This window comes from Strix aluco, chromosome 5 (genome assembly GCF_031877795.1).
Source record: "Strix aluco isolate bStrAlu1 chromosome 5, bStrAlu1.hap1, whole genome shotgun sequence".
Classification (NCBI taxonomy): Eukaryota; Metazoa; Chordata; class Aves; order Strigiformes; family Strigidae; genus Strix; species Strix aluco.
In genome coordinates, this window is record NC_133935.1 from 10,764,695 (window position 1) to 10,785,195 (window position 20,501).

At 39.7% G+C, this 20,501-nt stretch overlaps 1 protein-coding gene across 1 annotated transcript in view; it reads right to left on the bottom strand.

Moving 5' to 3' along the window:
* The window catches only part of STAB2 (stabilin 2), an 85,583-nt gene extending 66,648 nt beyond the window's left edge, over window positions 1–18,935 (bottom strand). Inside the window, exons 1-9 of the mRNA XM_074825327.1 lie at window positions 18,852–18,935; window positions 14,323–14,456; window positions 13,377–13,492; window positions 9,372–9,457; window positions 8,463–8,532; window positions 5,951–6,046; window positions 5,535–5,660; window positions 3,341–3,537; window positions 2,230–2,363 (exon numbers count right to left, since the gene is read on the bottom strand). Of these exons, the coding sequence (XP_074681428.1) occupies window positions 2,230–2,363; window positions 3,341–3,537; window positions 5,535–5,660; window positions 5,951–6,046; window positions 8,463–8,532; window positions 9,372–9,457; window positions 13,377–13,492; window positions 14,323–14,456; window positions 18,852–18,935 (1,043 nt within the window). The remainder of the gene's footprint in view (window positions 1–2,229; window positions 2,364–3,340; window positions 3,538–5,534; window positions 5,661–5,950; window positions 6,047–8,462; window positions 8,533–9,371; window positions 9,458–13,376; window positions 13,493–14,322; window positions 14,457–18,851) is intronic.
* Between the last annotated feature and the right edge of the window lie 1,566 nt (window positions 18,936–20,501).

Sequence of the window (20,501 nt, forward strand, 5' to 3'; positions counted from 1 at the left end):
TTTGATGTTTTCATGATACGCTGCATGGACAGTATAAGCAGGTCTGAAAAAGACGTAAACTGTCACTGCTTCAGTTTACCCAGGAGGGGGAAGAGAATTGTATATCGCTGGAAAAGGGGAGCTCAGCTTTCTGTCTTCATTTTACCTGAAACTTGTATAATGGAGTTTTGTTTTATGAAGCTACTAATTCCTACACTGAAGAGACAGTCAGAGTAAAAATAAGAGTGAGATTAAGAAAGAAAATAACTGAGTTTAGCTAAGGGAAATCTAGTTCTGCTCAGAAACCAGAGAGGTTATGGTCTAACGTGCAGTGTAATTCTGCACCAGTTGAAGCTTTGTAGCTTCTGGGCAAGGCTGAACATAATTACTGTGCTGAAGCAATGCCATAGAAAGTGTCAGCAATCACTCAGGAAAGATCTATGTGGGAACAGAAAACAGAGACGATTTTGATTTTCCAGGAGGTTGTTATGTTCATAAACTAAATGCTTGTCTTTTCTACATCTTTGTCTAAGAGATTTACTCCTGTACAAATAATTTGATTCTGGAGAAAGTGGAGGTGACTCTATACGGGGGAAGCTAACAGCACAACTCTGTCTTTGATAAAACCAAAACCAAAAGAAATGCAGGTTTGTGGCCTCTGTTGCAGTTTTGTGTTTTAGAAGAATTAAAAAAAAACCTCACTCAAACAAGCCCTCCCAAATACATTTCAAATCTGGGATGCAGCCAAAATACAGTGTCTGTCACTTACCAGAAACAATTTACTGTGCCCACATTTACCAATCAATGTTTTTCTTTGCAAAGTTCCTCTTTCATAAATGGATTTTCTTGAGTTGGAAACTGTTCATAATAGTTTCATTTCTTTTGCCAAATAGATAGTTTTAGTTTGATTTGAATTCCATTCCTTCCTTCTGTATTGTTTTTTGCCATTAAAGGTCACAGAATGAATGATGAGCAAAGCATTTGGATTGCTCCTACCCCCCCATCATAAATTTTTAATTTTCCCATTCTACAATTCTCAAAACTTCCTCAGCTGTTGAAAATTGAGTTGCAACAGTGAAACAGTGACAAATTAGGAAAGAAAGGTCTTGATTTATGTGATATGGAATTTTATTTTAACTTTCAACTTATGTTGTGCAGTATAGTAGTATACTATACGAAGTATAGTATAGGTATATATTAAGTGCAGTTTGAGTAGTATACTATGCTCTAGAAATGAACTAGGGGATATTCTAGATAAACTTGTTTGAAATGCACAACAGCTTACACTAAAATGATGTTGATATTACACTGTAAGAGAAAGCTGCATGATGAAGCAAGAACTGTCAATAAGAATACTCTCCTAAGTGAATGCTTTCTGTCTATATAGATCTATATGATAAACAATTTGTTCCCAATTTACAACTAACGGCCTGTCTTGTCTTTCACATTCAAACTCTCAGCTCCTGAAAGCCAACATTTCAGGGACACCTCTTTAAACCTAGTAGTAGCCATCGCTGGGCTATAGAAACGTGTAATACAAATTGTTTGGCTTAAGATAGCTTTGTTAAGTGTTAAAACTGACTTTCCTCCTAACTTCTGTGTAGCAAATTTCTGTACAGGAAAACAAACTCTGCCAGAGGTTTTGCAGTTTCCCACATGCTTGTCTCGAGGCTTTGAGGAATCTGCCGAGGTTGGTGTGGCTTTCACAGCATGGGGGTCAGATTCCCTAATATTAGTATATCAAAAAGAGCCAGGGCTCCAGCACTGTCCCATGATAATTAATGCCGATTAATTTTTAGCATGGTGCCTGGCATGTTTCTGGCCCACACCAAGTAGCATTTTCCCAGGCAGTGCCCAGGCACAGTTGAAGGGATAGTGTGTGCCAGGGACCTCTGCCAAGAGGCAGTTACTCTGTTTTGGAAGAAGAGACTTTAGCTGTGAGCCAGACCATGCTGCTTGCCCTGAGGAACAGAAAAGAAGTCTTGGTCCTTTTTATTTATTAGTGTAAAAATGACCTCTGGGTGCTATAAAAATAAAACTTAGTAGGTATTAGCAATTGGACTGATGAAAGCAAACACTTTGCTAATTGGTTGACCTTAACCCCATTAAATCTTGTAATTTGTCCTTGATAAAGAAACTATTAATGATAACTCCAGGAGGTGTTCATCCACTGGATTTGTTTTAGCAGCCTGTTTACTAGGGGGAGGAGGGAGAAACTGGGTAAAAGCTTTAATAAGCAAAAAGACTCACGTAATCTGTCCTGGTGCAATCATTGAGCATTTAGCTTTTTTATGGCAGGTATTGTTTGTTTCACAGATGTCTGTCATGCTGCATCCTTTCCCAGGTACAAAGTTGGTGTAATGCTCCTTACATTCACAGTGGGACTAAATCAGAAGGATAGGAGAGGGGAGAGAAAAATTAGACACGGACAAATTGTGGATTTCAGCATACTTTCTGGAACTTGAGTCTAAAGACAGTGAGCTTCCAAAGCCTTAGGTAATCACCTGATGAGTTCAGATGCAAGTATAAAGCTTATCCATATTTATACAATTCCCTTCTAGGTTTTGTCCACTCCAGAAAACTGCTGACTCTCAGATAAATTGCCTTCAACTAAAGCCCTTTAGATTCACTTCTGTGACCAGAGAACATTTAAAACCTGTGTGGGTAGGTCAGATTTTTTACCTCTGTTCCCACAGTCCTCTGCTTCCCTAAATGAATGCCAATGCATATTATTAATAAACGAGGTGTATCAGCACTTATATGAACGTGAACTGCAGGGTGACCCTGGATGACTGACTCCCTTTTTGACTCTTCAGGGTGTGCAGGCAAAACAAGCATGGTCTTCTTAAGCCTCTCTTTCTTGGTGGCAGGAGTTTTACACATGGAAACCTGAGCCAGTTCCTGACAGCATGAATAATATGCAGCCTTTATATGGTGCCTTTCATTGTTAGTCCTCAAAGCCCGGATTACTTCTTTCCTAAATACATTCACTAGGCATTGATCTGTGGTACCTGTGTAAGGAGCTTACCGGTCCTACAAGCCCCCTGTGGTCAGAGAGAGAAAATATAACTGGGAGAAGCTTAATTTCAGTGCCTAAATTTTGGGGAGGCAAATCTGAGCCCAAATATTCTAGGAAAAAGAACACTATTACCATTCCCATTTTCAGAGGGGAAAGCACCACATAGATGCATAGAGAGAAAGGTAAAGGGTCACTGGCAGGGCTTATGCCAAAGCTAGGAGTAGAGCTTGGTCTCCCTGAGGCCTGCTCCTGTACCCTCATGGCTTCTTTTCAGAGGGAAAGCATTATTCTTTCCTAGGCAGTTGACATAAGAAATGTCTGGGGCACCTGTTTGACACTAACCTTTCCTGGACCATCATATATGCAAATGGTAGACTGTGCAGGGCAATTTCCATATGTTGCTTGGCAGGGGTCTATGGGTAAGCAGACTTGACCGTCCCCTCTGTAACCTTCTTGACAGGTACATTTGTGCTGATTTGGTCCGAGGTAAATGCAGTCGGCGTTAGGATCGCAGATCTTTTCAGAGCATGGGTTGATAGCTTGTGAAAAAAGAAGTGAAGTAAACGAATTATTGCTCACAGTTCTAAAATTGAAGATGAAGATTTGCCAGAGCACCTCCATGCCAAACAAAGCCTGGGTAGACTAAACTTCTCATAACAGCCAAGTCTAAAGTATCATGGCGGCATGAAGACAGAAGGGAGGAATGTGTTTATACTAACATGGCAACCAACTGTTTGCTTTTGAACAGAAATGATCTCTTAACTTGGCAAATTGAGTTATAAACAGTTTAAAACGTGTAATGTGCTCATTAAAATATCACAACTATTTCCCTGTTCTCTGGTGGACTTTAACCAGAGAAGGTCAGGTAGGTGATACAAGGTCTGTACAAGCTTTAAGCACATGTTAGATCAGTTGGAAAATATTTCTCAATACAATAGGTCTTTGCTGTTTTCTTTCCGGTAATTAAACAGTATAATGTCATCCATTCAGCTATATGGAAAAGTGGCCAACAAGTGCTTTAGTTGAGTCTTCCACACTGCTGTAGTTTCAGGACTGGACTGGAAGCTCACCAGTTATTTCCATGAGCTCTTTTTTCAAGGCAATGTCACTGTTTGTCCTTGTTCATAGTCCAGCGGTGCTTGGAGAACGCCCTCTAACACCTTTGTGTCCAGTTTAGTATATGGTCAAGAACATATTGTAGCTGGAATGTGGCAGGCTCTGGACTCACCTAAAAGGTGGTGCTGCTGACTGTCTTCCCCTCTCCTTCTGCCTTTCATCCCCCTCAGCTTGGACTGAGAGAGTTGGCAGTGCTCAGCTTCACTCTTCCAAGCCTTCTCTTCTGGTGTGAAATCATGCATGTACGCACATATTCACATGCTCAAATTGACTGTAAGCAATGTCACCTCCAAGCAGAGTCTGGGGCAGTTGCTGCTGTCCTCACTTACCTACTTAGCTGTGCTCGAGCTGTTTGTCATCTGCTTCCCAGCCAGCCAAATGTAAAAGACACTGGCTTAAGCCACAGATGACCCCAGCAGCTAAAGGCACTGGGACAGAGGAGCAACATCCACACAGACTGCACCAATATAAAACCCAAGAGAGGGTAGGAATACTAGCATCCTCGTTCTCTCCTGGTTGCTGCAATTTCTTTGTCTCTTGCTTGTTTACACTGCCTACTAGAAGAATGTCACATTCCCTGAGGAATGACTTACTGATGTCTTGCTCTTGGATGGTGTTCAAGCCTATTCAGAGAGGATGACACCGTAGTTAGGACCAAGAGGATTGAATGTAGGTATTTCCAGACAGGATAAGAAGTATTGTACCTGTGGCCTGATCCAAGCCAACATTTACCAAATAGTGCTGCCAGCACCAGATACAATCATCTTTTTCAGTGAAATTTCTCTAAAAGGAAGAACTAGTGCTGTAAGACATACTGTAAGTAGAAGAAAGAATATCTGGACTCTTGCAATATAGCTCATTTGAGAATTCAGTGGCAAGTTGAGGAGTCTATAAAGACAACGTTAAGGTAGACATTTACCTCTAGCTGAGATACTATTAGTTTTGTTTCATGAAAAATAGGAAAGATAAAATGAGCTTTACTTGTCTGTAGAGTTTGTGCTTAGTGATGAAACTGAGCCGCCGCGTGATGGATATTTAATAAATATAAGCCCTTGGCTGCTGTTGTTGATTTTTAGGGAAGCAAACAATGAGGTTGAACTTTAGCAAGTAGAGGGACATGATAGGAATGGATTTGTAAGCACTGATTGACCCAGTATCCACACTTCAAGGGGGTGTACTAGCTTTAGTCTGGTTGCACCGACTGAATATTGTTAGCAATTGGACTGATGTGCTTCTGAAGCACATTTTAAGGTTTAATTTCATCCTGAAGGAATCTAGATTGTGCACATGAGACTGCTTTGGGGTATGAACCCAAAACCAATTAGATAGCGAGACGTGGTTTGAAAGCGTACTCAATATCTGAAATATAACACTAATGATGCTGTATACAAAGAACTTGATAGACATGAAAATTACTCACGTTCACATTGTGTACCAGCCCCACGGTAGTTGGGCAGACATGTGCATTGCAGTTGTCTTCCATCCTCGCCTGAGGCAGTGCATCTGGAATTTGGAGGGCACCGCAAGGCTTCGCATTCAGCTATCGCTGAGGGACAGAGTGTGACAGGTTAAGCTGTGTCTGCATACTGCACAGGAGGCAGTGTGTTCTGCAGTATACTAGTTAAAAGTATGCCTGATCTAGGGACCACCAATCCCATCGCTATCATAATTTTTCTAGCAATTGGAGTGGTGACGATGGTTATGGGAGCTCACACACAGGTGTCTATTTGGTTGCTCTAGAGTGACTAACCTGAGACTAATTTTCTATTTGTCCTTACTAATTCTAACTGTATCAGAGCTGTTGAATATATCTTATATAGAAAACAGTCTACTTACGCTGATCACAGCTGAGCCCTCTGTATCCAGACAAGCAAGTACATCTTCCATCCCCTGTAATTCCACTGTTGCATACTCCATGAACGCAGTTGCAAACTATATGGAGAGATGGATTGGCTTTACTGAATGATAATGGTGTTCAGAAAGACATCGTTAGTGGTTACCCATAGCAAGTAGCGTCCTGGCCAACAGCTTTGACCCGAGTTCCTGAATTTATAGGCTTCCATTAATGAGAAGATCAATACCCATGGTTGCATACATCACTAAATATCATAGTGATTTCATCACTAAATATCATAGTGATTTTTGCTGGCTATTAATAGCCTGTGGCCTGAAAATCTTCAGGATGCACACTATAAACACCCAAACTGGCTTGTTGCTAATACCATAAAACTGGTAAAATTTGACATACAGTCTTGAGCCAATATTGAATATAATGTGTAATATAGACTATTTTTATAACTGTTAACAGATTGCTCATTTTTGCTTCAGTTATGTTTCTCTCTCTCAAACACCTCTAGAATAGATGAATTTTGTGACTTTTTTTCCCCCTAACCAGAATATATTTAGTTAAGAGAGTAATTAATCACTGTGTAGGTCTCAGGCTTTTTTCTGGACCTGTTCCTATATTCTGTCATTTCTCATTATAAACCTTGTGACAATATGAGCACAAGATGCTGTATTCGGAGTCCAGGCAACTATGGGACCCTTTTATAAGTGGGTTTTGAAGCCTTAAGTGTACTTAAAAAACTTCATAGTTATAATTGTTTCAGTTATGGTTAATGATGCTTTTTAAAAAGGCCCTTTACAGTTACACTTGGAAAAACCTCTAAGATGTAGAGTTATATTGGTGACTTCATGTTCAAGCTGCAGTGATGTAGCATAACCCTCTTCCCTTTACAAACATATCCCATGTTCATGCAAATCACCTGCACTAAATAATTAGTAACGTTCTACCTACGTTAGTAGTCCTAATATAGAAAACAGAAGTGGCTAAGGTATTGCTGAAAAGCAGTTAGTCACAAATGTACAGTATTTATAGGTGCTTAGAAAACTTGGAGGAGCTCAAATATCTGAAAGCTGAAGTGTAAAATGTTGCTTAAATTAATATGCAGTTGAATCCTCCATTAGCTCCTTGAAAAATAATTACATTTACAATATTGAATTCATTCAAGTACCCTATTTTCATGAAAATGTTGGCTGAGTCACATTTCTGTGTATCAACACTGGCATCCAGTGGACAGCTGGTGGAAAAAGGGCCTTTGAGTCAGCAGTGGTGTAGAATTAGTGTAGAAAGGCGGACGCAGATTATTTAAATTGAGGCCATTTGTGACTCTTTTTAGAAATAACTAGAGGGATCTCGAATGAACAAAAATAGTTTTACTTGGAGATAAATAACTATTACCACTTAAGAAAGAGACATTTCTTAATATTATTTTTCAGGCAGTTTTCTGGTTTGTTGGTTTAATGCTTAGCAGGGATCAGGAAGGTAAATAAAATACTACAAATCGTTAAGAAACAGGCAAACCTGGAAAATATTATACAAAAATATATATACATATATAAATGTATATATGCATATACATTTTAAAAAGTGCACATAGCTCTGATCCCTCCCTCAGTGTCCTGCTTCTCCTAATAGAAGTATGGCCAACCAATGAAACCATCTACCAGCCAAAAACCAAAACTAAAACAAACCCATCCTTTTACACACTTTTAACTGAATTATGGACCTCTCTGGCACAGAATACTGTGGAGAGCAAAAGCAAATTCGACTCAGAGACAAGGTAGATAATTTATGGAGGCTGGAGCCAGGAGGAGCCTTTAAACACTACAATTTGAATGCAATCTCTGGCTCCTTCTACTCTTTCCGTAGATATCAACTATTGGCCTCCAATATGGATACTCGGCTAGAAGACTTCTGGCTTGACTCAGAATCGCCTTTTTTTGAGTCAGATATACTGATTTAAATACCACATAAGTATTTCATGCCTTAATACAGATGGCCCAGTTTGTGGATGTATTTAAAAACCATACCAAAACACTGTAAACCACTATAAATTATGCATTTGATATGTTCCCACCCAATATTTTAAGTACCATAACAACCTCCTGTAGTTAGATCAATTAAATGCAAATCCATAATTTAGGGTGAAAAGTAGATAACACAATAACTGGTTAACAGGGAGGCAATCCTGCAGGAACACACAGATGGTTCTAATCCCTAATTTATGTGACTGTTTGCTGTAACAAAGATATTCAAGACAAGGTTAAGATATTTTTGTAGCACTACACTGCGAGTGTTGTCTGTACAGTCCTGAGGTGAATCCAGCCCCACTGTGAATGAGGAATTGAGTAACTGCCTATTTTCTTTTCCAATTGTCTTCCCTGAAGCAGACAGCAGCTCTTGATGGGAAACACTTAGACCCTCTACCTATTTCTCTATAATTTCTTAGTGTCTGAATACAGCTTTCACTCACCTTCTCTTCCCCACTTCAGTAAAGAAACTTACCTGATGTGCAGCGAGGACCAAATAAATTCTCTTCAGCACATTTTTCACAGGCTGTCCCACCAAACCCTTTCTGTGAATTACAGAATGGAAATCAAAACTTAAGTTTCTCATCTATCTCTATACAGATAGATACATGTTTAGCAGCCTGTAAACAGCATCTTTAGCTACCAAAAGAAAACAACACAAAAGGTTCAATCAGCAAGTCAGAAATGACTACTGTAATCTAGAAAACATTGTCTTTTGAATTATTTTTTCCTCTCTTTCTGCCTTTTTTAAAAAATAATTTTTAGATTTACACTTCAAATCAGTTGTTCTGAATATCAAGTTAACAATAAAAAACAGAAATCAGGCCTAATGCTGAAATCATTCTTACAATTGTTAGGCTGTATTTTCCGACTGCTTCTCACTCTGTCTTTTTTACACGTCCCCAGATGTGCTTTTGATGTAATGGGAAGAGTAACCAGTAGAGGGGGAGGTAGAAAAGATTCGAGGTTTTTTTTTTGAAAAATCTTTTTGGCTGAAGTTATTAAGCACTGCACATTGCACTCTCAACAAAGGAACATTATATTGAGAGTGTAGTCCCAAGTAGAAGTACTTTCTAATTCAGGCAAAAAGTCATAAATCACACTCCAAAAAATCACACTCTAAAAAAATAGAGGAACTCAAACCACCTGTTTCAGGAAGGCAAACGGAAGAACTTTTTAATAATTTCACCAGAACATGCTCAAGTCTGTAGAAATAATAGTGTGAAGATTACTGCAATCCAAGCAAAAAGCGAACTTCAAGCAGATAACCTCTGCTGTTTCTGAAATATTTGCCTTTAATGTATTTACACAATGTAACATGCATTGTTTCTTAGGAGAGCTTATGTGCTGTTGTTATATTTTTTATTTAAAAGAAGGGACGTACCTGACAAGTGCACACTCCATCCCCAGTTATACCCTGGGAGCAGCGTCCTCTCCTGTTGCATGGTGACGCAGCTCCTCCCGGACATGCTACAAATGACAATGTTTAAACCATCAGTTGGGTTGCTCTAACCCTTATGCTCCCCTTGCACATTAGGGGTGACAACCTTGGAAGCTGTAGGGTTTTGGGCCAGACAGGGACCTCAAGTAATGGCTGCTGTTCTGCAGCTGCCTGAATCTCTTCACTAGAATCTCAGCTTCAGCGGAGACCATCACCCTCTCTAGTCTGGGAACTTTAAGCTAGTGACTGTAATCAAAGGATTGCACAAAAAATAGTTTTCTTATTCTAAAGTACTGTAGTGATTTTGTTCCTGCTGATCCACCTCTATCCGCAGACATTGTAAACTGTTACCTTTTTTGATACTAGTGGAGTTTGCCCGACCACTTCTTCTGTATGTTAATACAACTCTGATTGAAAATTTGCTGTCAGAATTATAGTTGAGTTTAAATAAGCCTTTTTCTTTTCCCTATAAACTGCATTTTCTTTATGTGAAAAGTTTTTCCTTTTCCCCGCTACCTCCCATAAAACTGTGATATTTGATTCAAATGATCTTGGAAAGGAGGTTTGAGTATCACATAACCCACTTCTGTCCAATGTGCTGTGGTTACTAGTAAAACTTGTGTGCCACAGATGTGCTATGATCTTCAGACCCTCTGGCGCTAATACCACGATTACAGGCAGTGGTATATCAGGTGAGACAGAGTCTGACCAAAAATCCCAGCCAGCAGGAGAGGGTAAGGAACAATGACTGTATTTCCAAATCAAAGCAGTTTAATTTTTGACTGAAATTTTTCAATATTCAAATTTTTACTGAAAGGCTGCCTGTAAGACATGCGTATTACATTAATTTTTAGTCAGATTATTCTGTCAGGTTTTTTCCCCCTGTAGGGATATCTTTATTTTTTATAGTTGTGCAGTCTCTCTGTGGAAATGATTTATTAACTCCCTTCCATAATCCCTTCCTTTCCATAATTCCCACTAGGTAGCATAATCCTGATGCAGGTGGGATCTACATGTATCAAACTCCTACTGCCCTCACAAGTTCTCTGCTTTACCTTACGGGTAGATTTATTGCTTATAAGGAGTCTCAGTTTTTTCTGTGTGGGTGGAGATGGGCAGCACTGGATTTATGCTCCCATTGAGTAACTTAATCCTGATTTAGAGTGTTTAAGTGATGCGGAAGTTTTCATGAAAATGAATTTGATTTGGACAGAGTATGAGCAAATAAGTGAATGTGTATATGTGTACACCTAATATTAGTGAAGGCTTTGGCTTTATACCAATCCATTAATATTTCTTAATTTATTCCTTAATGTGAGGTCTGTTGGATCTGAGCAAGCTTCTTGTGAAAAACCAATAAATTTAAAGATGAAAAGTTTAGTGCAGTTTATCTCATGTGTGCTGAAATAAAAAGATTTATTAAGAATTGAGATGAAATAACCAGAAATGAAGTAAAGTAATAAATATATATACTCTAATCTTTAAAGTGACTTTTAGTGAATTTTGTTTTCTGGCTACAATGTGATAGCCAAATCTCATCTTTAGGACTGACACAGGTGCAAACTGTTTAATGTTTGCTCAGAATGGAAACAATTTTACCTGTGCTGATGCTTTTATTGAATGTACAAAGATAGAGAAAACTCAAAGTTTATAGTATAATTTCTAGGAAAGGATACTCTAAAATTGCTGACAAAACAGGTTTTTTGCAGTTGGTATTCATTACATTTTCCCTTGTCTTCACTACCTCTTGTCTCTTGTTTTGATACCACCACCAAGGGACAGCTTTATCAGAAGTTTAGCGAATTGCCATATTGTTGTATGGGTTTGGTCAGGCAGATGACGTGCTTGCCCCAGCTGGCGGGGCTGCAGGTGGCAGCTCCAGGGCACTGGAGCAGTGCTGGCACAGTCACCTGCCGCCAGCCCAGTGCTGGGAAGTGAGACCTTTGCTTTTGTTGAGAATGTTTTTCGAAAAGTAATAAGAAAGAGATGCTTCTGATTAGCTTTTACAGCTGTCAGAGTATGAAGGCCAAATCTTTGTATCTAGGCCAAAAGAGCTTAAATCTATTCACTTTTTTGCCTCATAGAGTTTAATTCAACATTTCTCAAGTGTTTTCCAATGCAACTTCTTGGATTACTTCTCTTCACCTGTCTCCCTGCGGGCTGAAGCAGTGGGTAGAACTTGTAAAGGTATATTTTTGACCATATAATTTGATACCATTAGGTTTATTATCTTTCCTCTTGGACTTTTTCTTTTTCCTTCTCACTTTTTTAATTTTTTTTTTTTTTTATTCTTACAGTGCTTTCTACTCAGTTGCTCATACCATGCACCTTTCAGTTGGTACCCAGGCTTTTCTTTGGAGCCATGCAAATATTTGCCCACAGTGGGAACCTGAGCTGGGGTAGGGAGTATCTCCTGCTGAAGCCCATGTGGTATCTCTGGCTAGATGATACTGACAGTGTTAAAAGACTGTGCTTTTTTCTCCTGGACCTTTCCTCCTCAGTACTTTTCCCTTTTTCCTTGACACCTTTTTTTACAGAGGGATGAGTGTGCAGCTGGTTGGCTTGGGGCACTTTGTGTCGAGGGAAGGCAACAAAACATCTTTCATTCACACTGTGTGTTTCAGTGTGTGCTATCATTTAAGGAAGTCAGAGTGCTATTTAAGACCTAATTGTGTCATTGCCATCAGATGTTAAATGTGAAGTAAAACCCCTAGTCAGGGATTTTTCTCTGGCCTCAGGAAAGACCAGCTTTCCTCTGAATATTTCAAGGCATGCTGTATGCTCTTAGAGATTGAGATAATGCAAAGGGATATTTTCTTCCTCCAAATGACAGCAGAAACAATGCTGAGACCTTGATTCTTTGCTTTTTGGGGCCAGGAAGTTTGTCCAAAGGAAGAGAGGGCTTCCTTGCCTCTGCAGCCTCCTGCCCGCAGTGGTGCATGCAGGCTTGGGGGCAGTGAGCTCTGCCCCTCTCTAGAAACACCCATGCCCCTTGTGTTGCCTCCCAGAGCACCCTGAAGTCTGGGATGACAATCATATGTAGTGTTGCCTTCCTCCTACCAGGCACTTAGGCTGCATTTGGTGGAAAAATAGTAAATCACCACACAAGTGGTTATCTTCAGAAGAAGACAGGACTGAATGCTATTTGCCTATCTTTTCTATAGAAGTAGCTGTAAGTTGGATTTGACTATTTTGCTTGAGTAGATAAATGACTGGTATTTAAATCATAGCTGGACCATGCTAAAATAACTTTTTAATCTATTTTGTGGAGAAAAGGGCTTCACAGACATTGAACCAGACCTTGATCCCCTTAACTAAAGAAGGAAATGCTCTGTCTGGGCAGGGAAACTTCCTCTACGGGTCTTGATGCCCACCTCCGTCGCCTGAGATTTGATACATTTGTGGAGATGCTGAAAGGCTTTTCCTGAGGAAGGGGCAACAGTAGGAGAGGCCTTTAGCATTCATTGGAGGTTCAAAAAACTTGGAGAGAAAAACTGTTTCAAATTGAGCTGAAAGGAAAGATGCTCCTTGCATCAAAAAGTAAAGAATTAAAGAGATTTGGAAATATGACAGATTCATATGAGGGTATTTTTGACCTAAACTGAAACTTAAACTCACGGTTTGAAAATTTTAATTTTTAAAATCTGTTGTGGAGATCCTCCCAAGTGAAAAGTCATTTTGCAGGTATTGACTGAAATTATTTTTTTGAAAATCTCAAACCCAAGGGGGTTCCCTGAGTTTTTTCTATGATATTTTTTTTTTTAAATGAAGCTTTGAATATGTGTTTTTCTCCAAATCTTCTAAGTTTTGCCTGAAAACTGTTGTTTATTTCTACTCCTATAGTAGTAAGCTCTGAGGAGCAAACTTCTCATGGCAATAGTTTCTGAAAATAAGAAAAATCACTGTTTTACTTCTACTCAAATTCTATAAAAAAAAAAAAGAGCTTACCCATGCAGTCTGGGCCCCAGTGTCCCTGGCAGCACTCAGGTTGTTCAAATTCCTTCATACAGTGATGTCGACATCCCGGAAAAGACAGTACGTGTGTTTTAATTTCTAGATAATATCTGAGGAAAAGAAGTTAAAGCTGCTTTAAAGTACTCAAAAGCCTCCTGTGGGAAAAATGAAATTCTTAACCTCCTCTTCTCCTTTCAGTGTCAGACGAGCACTTTAAGCTTAGTTGTATTGATCTGCCTTTTTTCTTCATTAAAACATACATTGCACATCAAGGTCTGAAAAGATCCTTGGAGCTGTTTCTTTTGCATAGTATATCTATCTTTTTTTTTTTTGTTTTTCATTTCTTTAACCTAAACCACAGCAGTTTTCGCTAAGTTTTGATTTGAAGAAGTATTTTAAAAATTATCTAATACCAAGGTTCTTTAAATGCTAAGTAAGATTAAAATATTTACATTTTCCCTAAAATACTGCTTTTCTTTTTTTTTTTCTATCTGAAAGGCAAGATTTCAAATTTGTTTTGAGATATTTCTTCCTACCCTTCACCCCCCATACCTCCCCAATCTGGCAGTTTGAAAATTCTGTTATTTATATGATAATATATGATATGAATGATATATAAATATCGTTTGTATGATAATAATATAATATTTATATATAATTTATATAAAGTATGCAGAATAAACAAGGAAGTGATTTTATGATATCACTCAAAAGAAAATCTGATAAGCTATTGATAGCAATGTTTATTTTCCTCTTAAACCATTTGCTGATTAACTTTAGGCTTGAAGCACTCTGAGTGAAGCTTGAGTTCTTGGAGTGCAGCCAATGGTAAATGTTTCTTAAGAAAATTGCACAGGCTAGAGAATTTGTAATACGAATTAACATTTTCTAATTCATGGAGAACAATATTCACAGAGAAAAGCTCTGACAGAAGAGATACCTGCAGTCTGGTATTCCAGTGCCATTGGTAATTTTGGTGTAACCAGCAGGGCACTGGGTTTCAAGGTTTAAAGAGCAAGGTACACATTCAGTTTTCATTCGAATGAGCAGCTTTTGATCACATTGCTTCTTCACCTGTAATAGGAGAAGATTAATTAAAGACACGGAAAAAGTTCTCTGAGTTGATTTAACTCTGCCCCCAGCGGCATTGCTGAAAAATGACAAATTTAACTCGGTTTTGTTCTCACAGCCACAAGCACTGTCCTGTTCAGAAGGAGCTCCCTGGACTGGAGCTAAACTAGGTAGTAGGCCACATATTAGGGCTTTGCAGTAGTCTGCACAAAATATGTCCAACCACAGCAGGATAGACCTTTCTAAGTGTCATATTTCTCCTAAGAATACTTTGTCAACAAATGCTAAGTCCAGCAGACATAAAAGCTGGGTTACCGAGACAGCATCAGCCTACGAAGCATTAGTTCTGAAGTTGCCTCACAAACCCAAAGCAGGATGGAGAAAGACAAGTGCCATCGAGTGCCTTCTCCATTCAATGGCAAAACTAAACGTAAGGTGTGGGGGAAGTTGCTCATGGCTCTGTGCACATAGAGCACAGCACAAGCCTTTCTTCCTCTCAAAAGTGGGTTTCATACTATCAGTGCCACCGTATTGAACTAAAGGACTGTGGCTGGTATTTTCAAATTGGAGTACATGAATGATGTCTAGCTGTGCATTCAAATCTGGTAGAAGTTATGGGCCTGACTCCACCAGAGCACACTGAGAAGAGCAGCCTCCTCTTTTTTTATTTAGACTGAGCCACAGAAGGAACCAGCCCAGCTTGGGAAACATGGCGTAGTCCTCTAGCCCAAATGCCAAGGGCTAATGCCCCTTGCTGTGGAGGTCCCAGTTTCAAGAACACAAATCTGACAAATGACTTGAGAAGGTGGCCAAAAGGAGAAAAGGCTTAGTGTATTGTCACAGAGGTGGTGTTGTATGTTGTGGTTGTAGAAATCATAGATTTGAAAACGTCTATATACCCAAAACTCTCTGTTTCCTACTGCTAAAGCACTCAACCTATTTTAAAGCAGAAAGTCTTTGCTGAACCCTTTTTTCCTGGTGAGTATTTGTAAAAGCAAGTTCATAATTCACAAACAGTGAGAAATGATCTAATGCAAAATATGATCTTTAAAAAACAACAAAAAGTAATAAATGAAATCATCATTCTTGGAGAGGAAGTACTGTGAAGTGCTCCATTTTCTATTCCAAGATAAACATTTATCCACTGTTCTCTAAGTATGGACCCATTTAGGTGGTCTTAACTCACTCAAGCAATATTGACCATGAGAGACTTCCTATCTGACACAATAGAATTGAAATTAACTCTCTGAATGGGATTTCAATTAAGCAGTCAATTAAGGCAACCTCTGAATCATGACCAGACCAATGTGAGGAAATGCTTAATGTTTGTCTTGAAAAACTGTACCTGCCCCCTCTGTATGTGCATGCATGCACGTGTGCATGTGTGTAGGGGCCAGCTGTAGCAGCATCATCTATTTAAAATTATCTATATGTGTCAGTAGTTGTCTGTAGACTTTTTAAGTAGTTTCCCAGATTATAAAGCCAGGAGGACAATTATAACAGAGGAGCACAATACAGGATAATGGAGTTTCTTGAATGAAACTTAGTTTGAACAAGATCTTTTACAAAGCATTAATTTGATTTGGAAATGGTCAGTTGTGGAGAAACAAACCATGGTATGTTGCTCCTGTTGTAATTTGTGACGGTTTTGCTTCAGTCTCCAGCCGTTGTTCTGTAGCTTGCACGGCAGTTAGGAATCTGTTCTGTTACAGTGTTTACTACTTCCTTCCTATGAACACTTATAGTCTGAGATCAAAGTACATTTTCTTTATGCACCTAAATAAATAAAATTTCTTGAATTCCCTGCTATGACTCCCGTTTGCCAATTCTTGAGTCATCCCCCAGCTCTCCTCCAGAGCCTGTCCAGTTGCCAGTAGCCCACACTGACAGGCAGTGTCAGACCCAGACTGTCTGGGCAGCTCCTGTGTGCATGAATGAGACCTGTGCGATCCCCCTGCAAGGTCTTCTCTGACCCTGCCTTGGCAAATCGACCATTAACCCTTTGTGCAGCAGCATCACAGCAGGAGCTTCAGGTCATTTGCTATGCAGGGTGTATTTCAGGCCACCACTTCCAAGGATGGAGCCCATTGCAGTGCTGTCATGTGTTGCTCAATGGATATCCCCCCGTATTTCTCTCCAGGGATTCCCAAACAGCATACGTGCAAATGCAACCCTGTGCTGTCCAGGTAGTACCAGACCTTCTGAGCACATGTGAGATGCTGCAGCCTCTTTGCAGAAGGTCACGGTTGGCCTGGGCAGGTACATTGGCACCTTAGGCAGGGTTTCTACATGTGCCACAGCCTGGTGGTCCTGGATGAAGTTCTCACCCCAGCAGTTTCTCCCCTTGTTAGTTATCCTTCCTTCAATGTCATAGCAGCACGTTTCAGTAGTGAAGATTGTGCGGATGTGTCACAGACACTGATAAGGAGATTAAGTTTCATCAGCTCCGAGGGACCCCATTTGATAGTCATCACCCAGTTATAAGTATATTTCAACAACTATTTACTTGTCAAATTTTAGTCTTTATAAATATACTGTTGAAATCTGATTTGGGTGGTGTTCAAGTATATGGATAACGAAATCTCTTACTGTTGCAGAGATGCATTTCAGGCATCTTTGAAATAAAATGAAACCTTTTTCCAGGTGTGGGTATAAAGCGGATGCAGCTTGATGAGACACTTGGCACAGCAGTGTCGAGCAGTGCCATGCCGGGAGGACCGAGCAGCCTCCCTCCCCTCTTGACAGAGCCCGGTGCTGGTGAGGCACTGGACTGACACATCTCTTTGGGCTTCTGGTCTAAGGTGACTCCCACAAACTCAAACCAGAGCATCTCTGCACCTTGCTTCCCACCCAAAGTCACCTCATGAGGCACCAACATGAGGGGGCTTGAACACTTCAAGCCTTTCAAAACCCTGGTGCTCAGCACCAGTGCAGCCACCTTAACAGCCCATCCTTAATGAGACACGACTCATAGCAACAGAGCAAGAACCAGCACAGCACAAATGTGCAGTCTGAGCACCGTAACTCCAGTGAGCATTTCCAGGGAGTCAAATCAGTACTGTTAGCGTTGAAGAATCATAAACTTAGAGTGTTGGCTGATTTTTATGAGTCTTTAACTATGTATGCTACCAAAGTCCTGCTCCTCGCAGGTGCTTGGTGTAAGCCATTAAGAGTCTGAGCCTGGATAAACTGCTGGACTTGTAGGATATTCAGGTTCAGAAGTAAAAATGCTGTTGGTAGGAGGGGCCAAAATTATCTAATTGCAGAAGTTGTTATTGAAAAGGCACCCCACAAAATTTCATTTTTGAAACAAGAAAATTCAAAGAGATTTTGAAAAGGCAAAATCTAAATAAAAATAAGGTATACCCTTTCCCTACTACCAGATGTAAAACAGGATTTGTTTTGGAATGGTGGGGTTATTTCCACTTTCTCACGTTTCCTCATTTTCCCTTTTTGCTGTCAGGGAAAATGGAAGAAAGGTGATTTGTTAGTGGCTCTTTTTTTAGAGACAGAATAAGTTTAACACATTTCCCAGTACTTGTTTGTACTTTGCAAAGTACTTTTCCATGTAAAAAATCCAAACAAGCAAACAACAAAAAAAAAAATAACCTGAGTGGCTTTCCTCCCCCCTCCCCCTCCCTCCCAATTTCTCCCCGTCCTTTTGTTTCCTCTTCTACCAGTGTTTTTTCTCCAGAATGCAGTAATTTAAAGTCTCATGTTGTGAGACAGTTTAGACGAGTGAATGTCTCCCTGTTGAACTCCTGGCTCAGATTTGTAACCCAACACTTTCTGCCTCTCTACAAAGGTGGTGAAAACAGATTTTGTGAAATTCCACAGATCCACAGGATTTGTATATGACAAATCCACCACTTCCCCAAAAGTCTACAAATCTTTTACTTATAAATTTATAACTTTGTATAATTACTTCCAATAGCTCAATTCCTTAGAATTTTTTTCCCACCTATCTGAAATAGCTTTTCCTCCTGGTGCTTAGTAGAGTGAATAGTTTTCACTGTGAAAAAATTTCTGCTTTCATCTTCTGACTTGTCAGAAATTCTAACGGTTTTCTTTTGTGGTTTTTAATGAATGTCAGCTACAGTGTTTTGCCACATTTGCCATTTTTTAGAGACTTTTTCAGTGTACTCATGACATATCCTTTGAGCCAAATTCTCATGTGGAATGAACAGATGCATTTCTGTTATTTCAGAGGACTGAATTACAGATCTCTTAGTCTACAATTCAATGTCATATGCATCAGTGACTGTTAAAGTGGGTTTTTCTTCTATAAGATACAGTATCTGGTAACAATTCTCTCCATAACAGTGAAACAACTCCCACCCCTATAGTGTAATACAGACATATAATAATTCATTACTTAAATAAAAAGCTGCTTCTTACCTCATCTGGGACTTGTGATGTCAAACACAGTTTCACTGCAGACAGAAAAGCCAAAAAGAATAATACAACTGGATTTTTTTCCATTGTGAAGAATTTGATTTTTTTCCTTCAGAGACCTTCAGACATGAGAACTAAAATTCTGACATAAAGTGATTGTTTGTTAGACGTGCTATTTCTTCTGCATCCTTAGGCAAATAGTTTAACAGGACTCTTGTCTTTCTGAAGGAAAATGAGTGAAGGATACAGCATGAGGAGCTTGCCTGCAGGCAGGAAAAATTTGAAAAAGCAGGGTATTTGCTGAAAGTTTTTGCTGCAAAGCTGAATAAACCCTTCCTAACTGAATGACAGGATATCCTGATGGGGCTCTGTTCATTTATCCCTCTCTCTGAAGCTGTTGACAGTACAAAACCAAGGACACTGAACTGTTATGACAGAAGATGTTTTCTTCTTTTAGATGGGCATGGATAGGGGACTGAGGTAACTGCTGTGCTTGTTATCATTAACATTTGTTCAACTGATCTAAGGCAAAGCAAAGGGTCTCTGGAAGTTGGCTTATCAGCCCTAATAACGTAAGGGTGGGTCCTCTGAATGTGATCCTGGGAGAAATACTACTGACTTTATCTCAGGAGGCCAAAAGAACATTTTACAGCTTTAGTTAGCCAGATAAAAAGGTGGATTTTGTTTTTCTTTTTGCTATTTTTGTGAAATCATTTTGACTGGTTTCCTGGAACTAAGCAGAGGAAAATTAACTCAGCTATGTTACTTCCATATGATTAGGAGGGATGAGTAGGCAGACATTTTCGTTTGTCGAAAGCAAGACTGTTTCTCTTTCTCCTGAGTTGTTCAGCAATTTTCTGGTGCTGCTCTTTGCTGCTGCTCTGGTCAGTCTTGTAAGGACAGCCTTTCTCATGTCTTAAACAATGAAAAATTTGGCTGCCTCCAGTATGCCAGCTTTGCTTTGTGCCCCTGACATTATCATTTTTCAATCATTTGAAGGCACTCCATAAGGGTGCCTTAATAAAAAATTGTGCTCTGAAGCTGGGTTAAGTTTTTGAAGAGTTCACAGCGGTTGTAAATGTAGTGCTTTCTCCCAAATTTCTATTTGTAATCATGGCTAGATGCTGCATTCACCTTTAGACCACAATTGTAACATTTGATGCAGTTGTAACTTGTTATCTTGAACTCGGTATTGTTTTCCTGAAGAACTCAGTGGTGATACACATATAATACAAAAATTTATCTACTTTTGTTATACTATCTGAATACTGCAAAATTGCTGGTAGGACATGGCAGGGCAAGATGTTTCCTGCTCCTTTCTGCTATACGATGAGGAAAGTAAATCATTTCTTGTTTATCCAGACAAGATAGCAGCCAGGCGTTGCAGTGTACACGCTGACGGTATGTATGGCCCTGAGAAGTGCCGTTTCTCTTTTCTGAGGTCAAGGCCTTTCATGTTACTTTGGTTTTGCATACAATGAACAATCTGGCCTGGCGGAAGGAATAGCTTAGGTTTTTCTCCAAAAGAGCAGAATCCTGGCAGATCTCCTCTCCTCTCCCATACGATGTTAGCCCATGGCTGCATCCTGTTCTCGTCTTCTGCTGCTGTGACTTGTTGGAGGGTGGGCAGGGTGGCTGCCTGGGTAGGGCCTG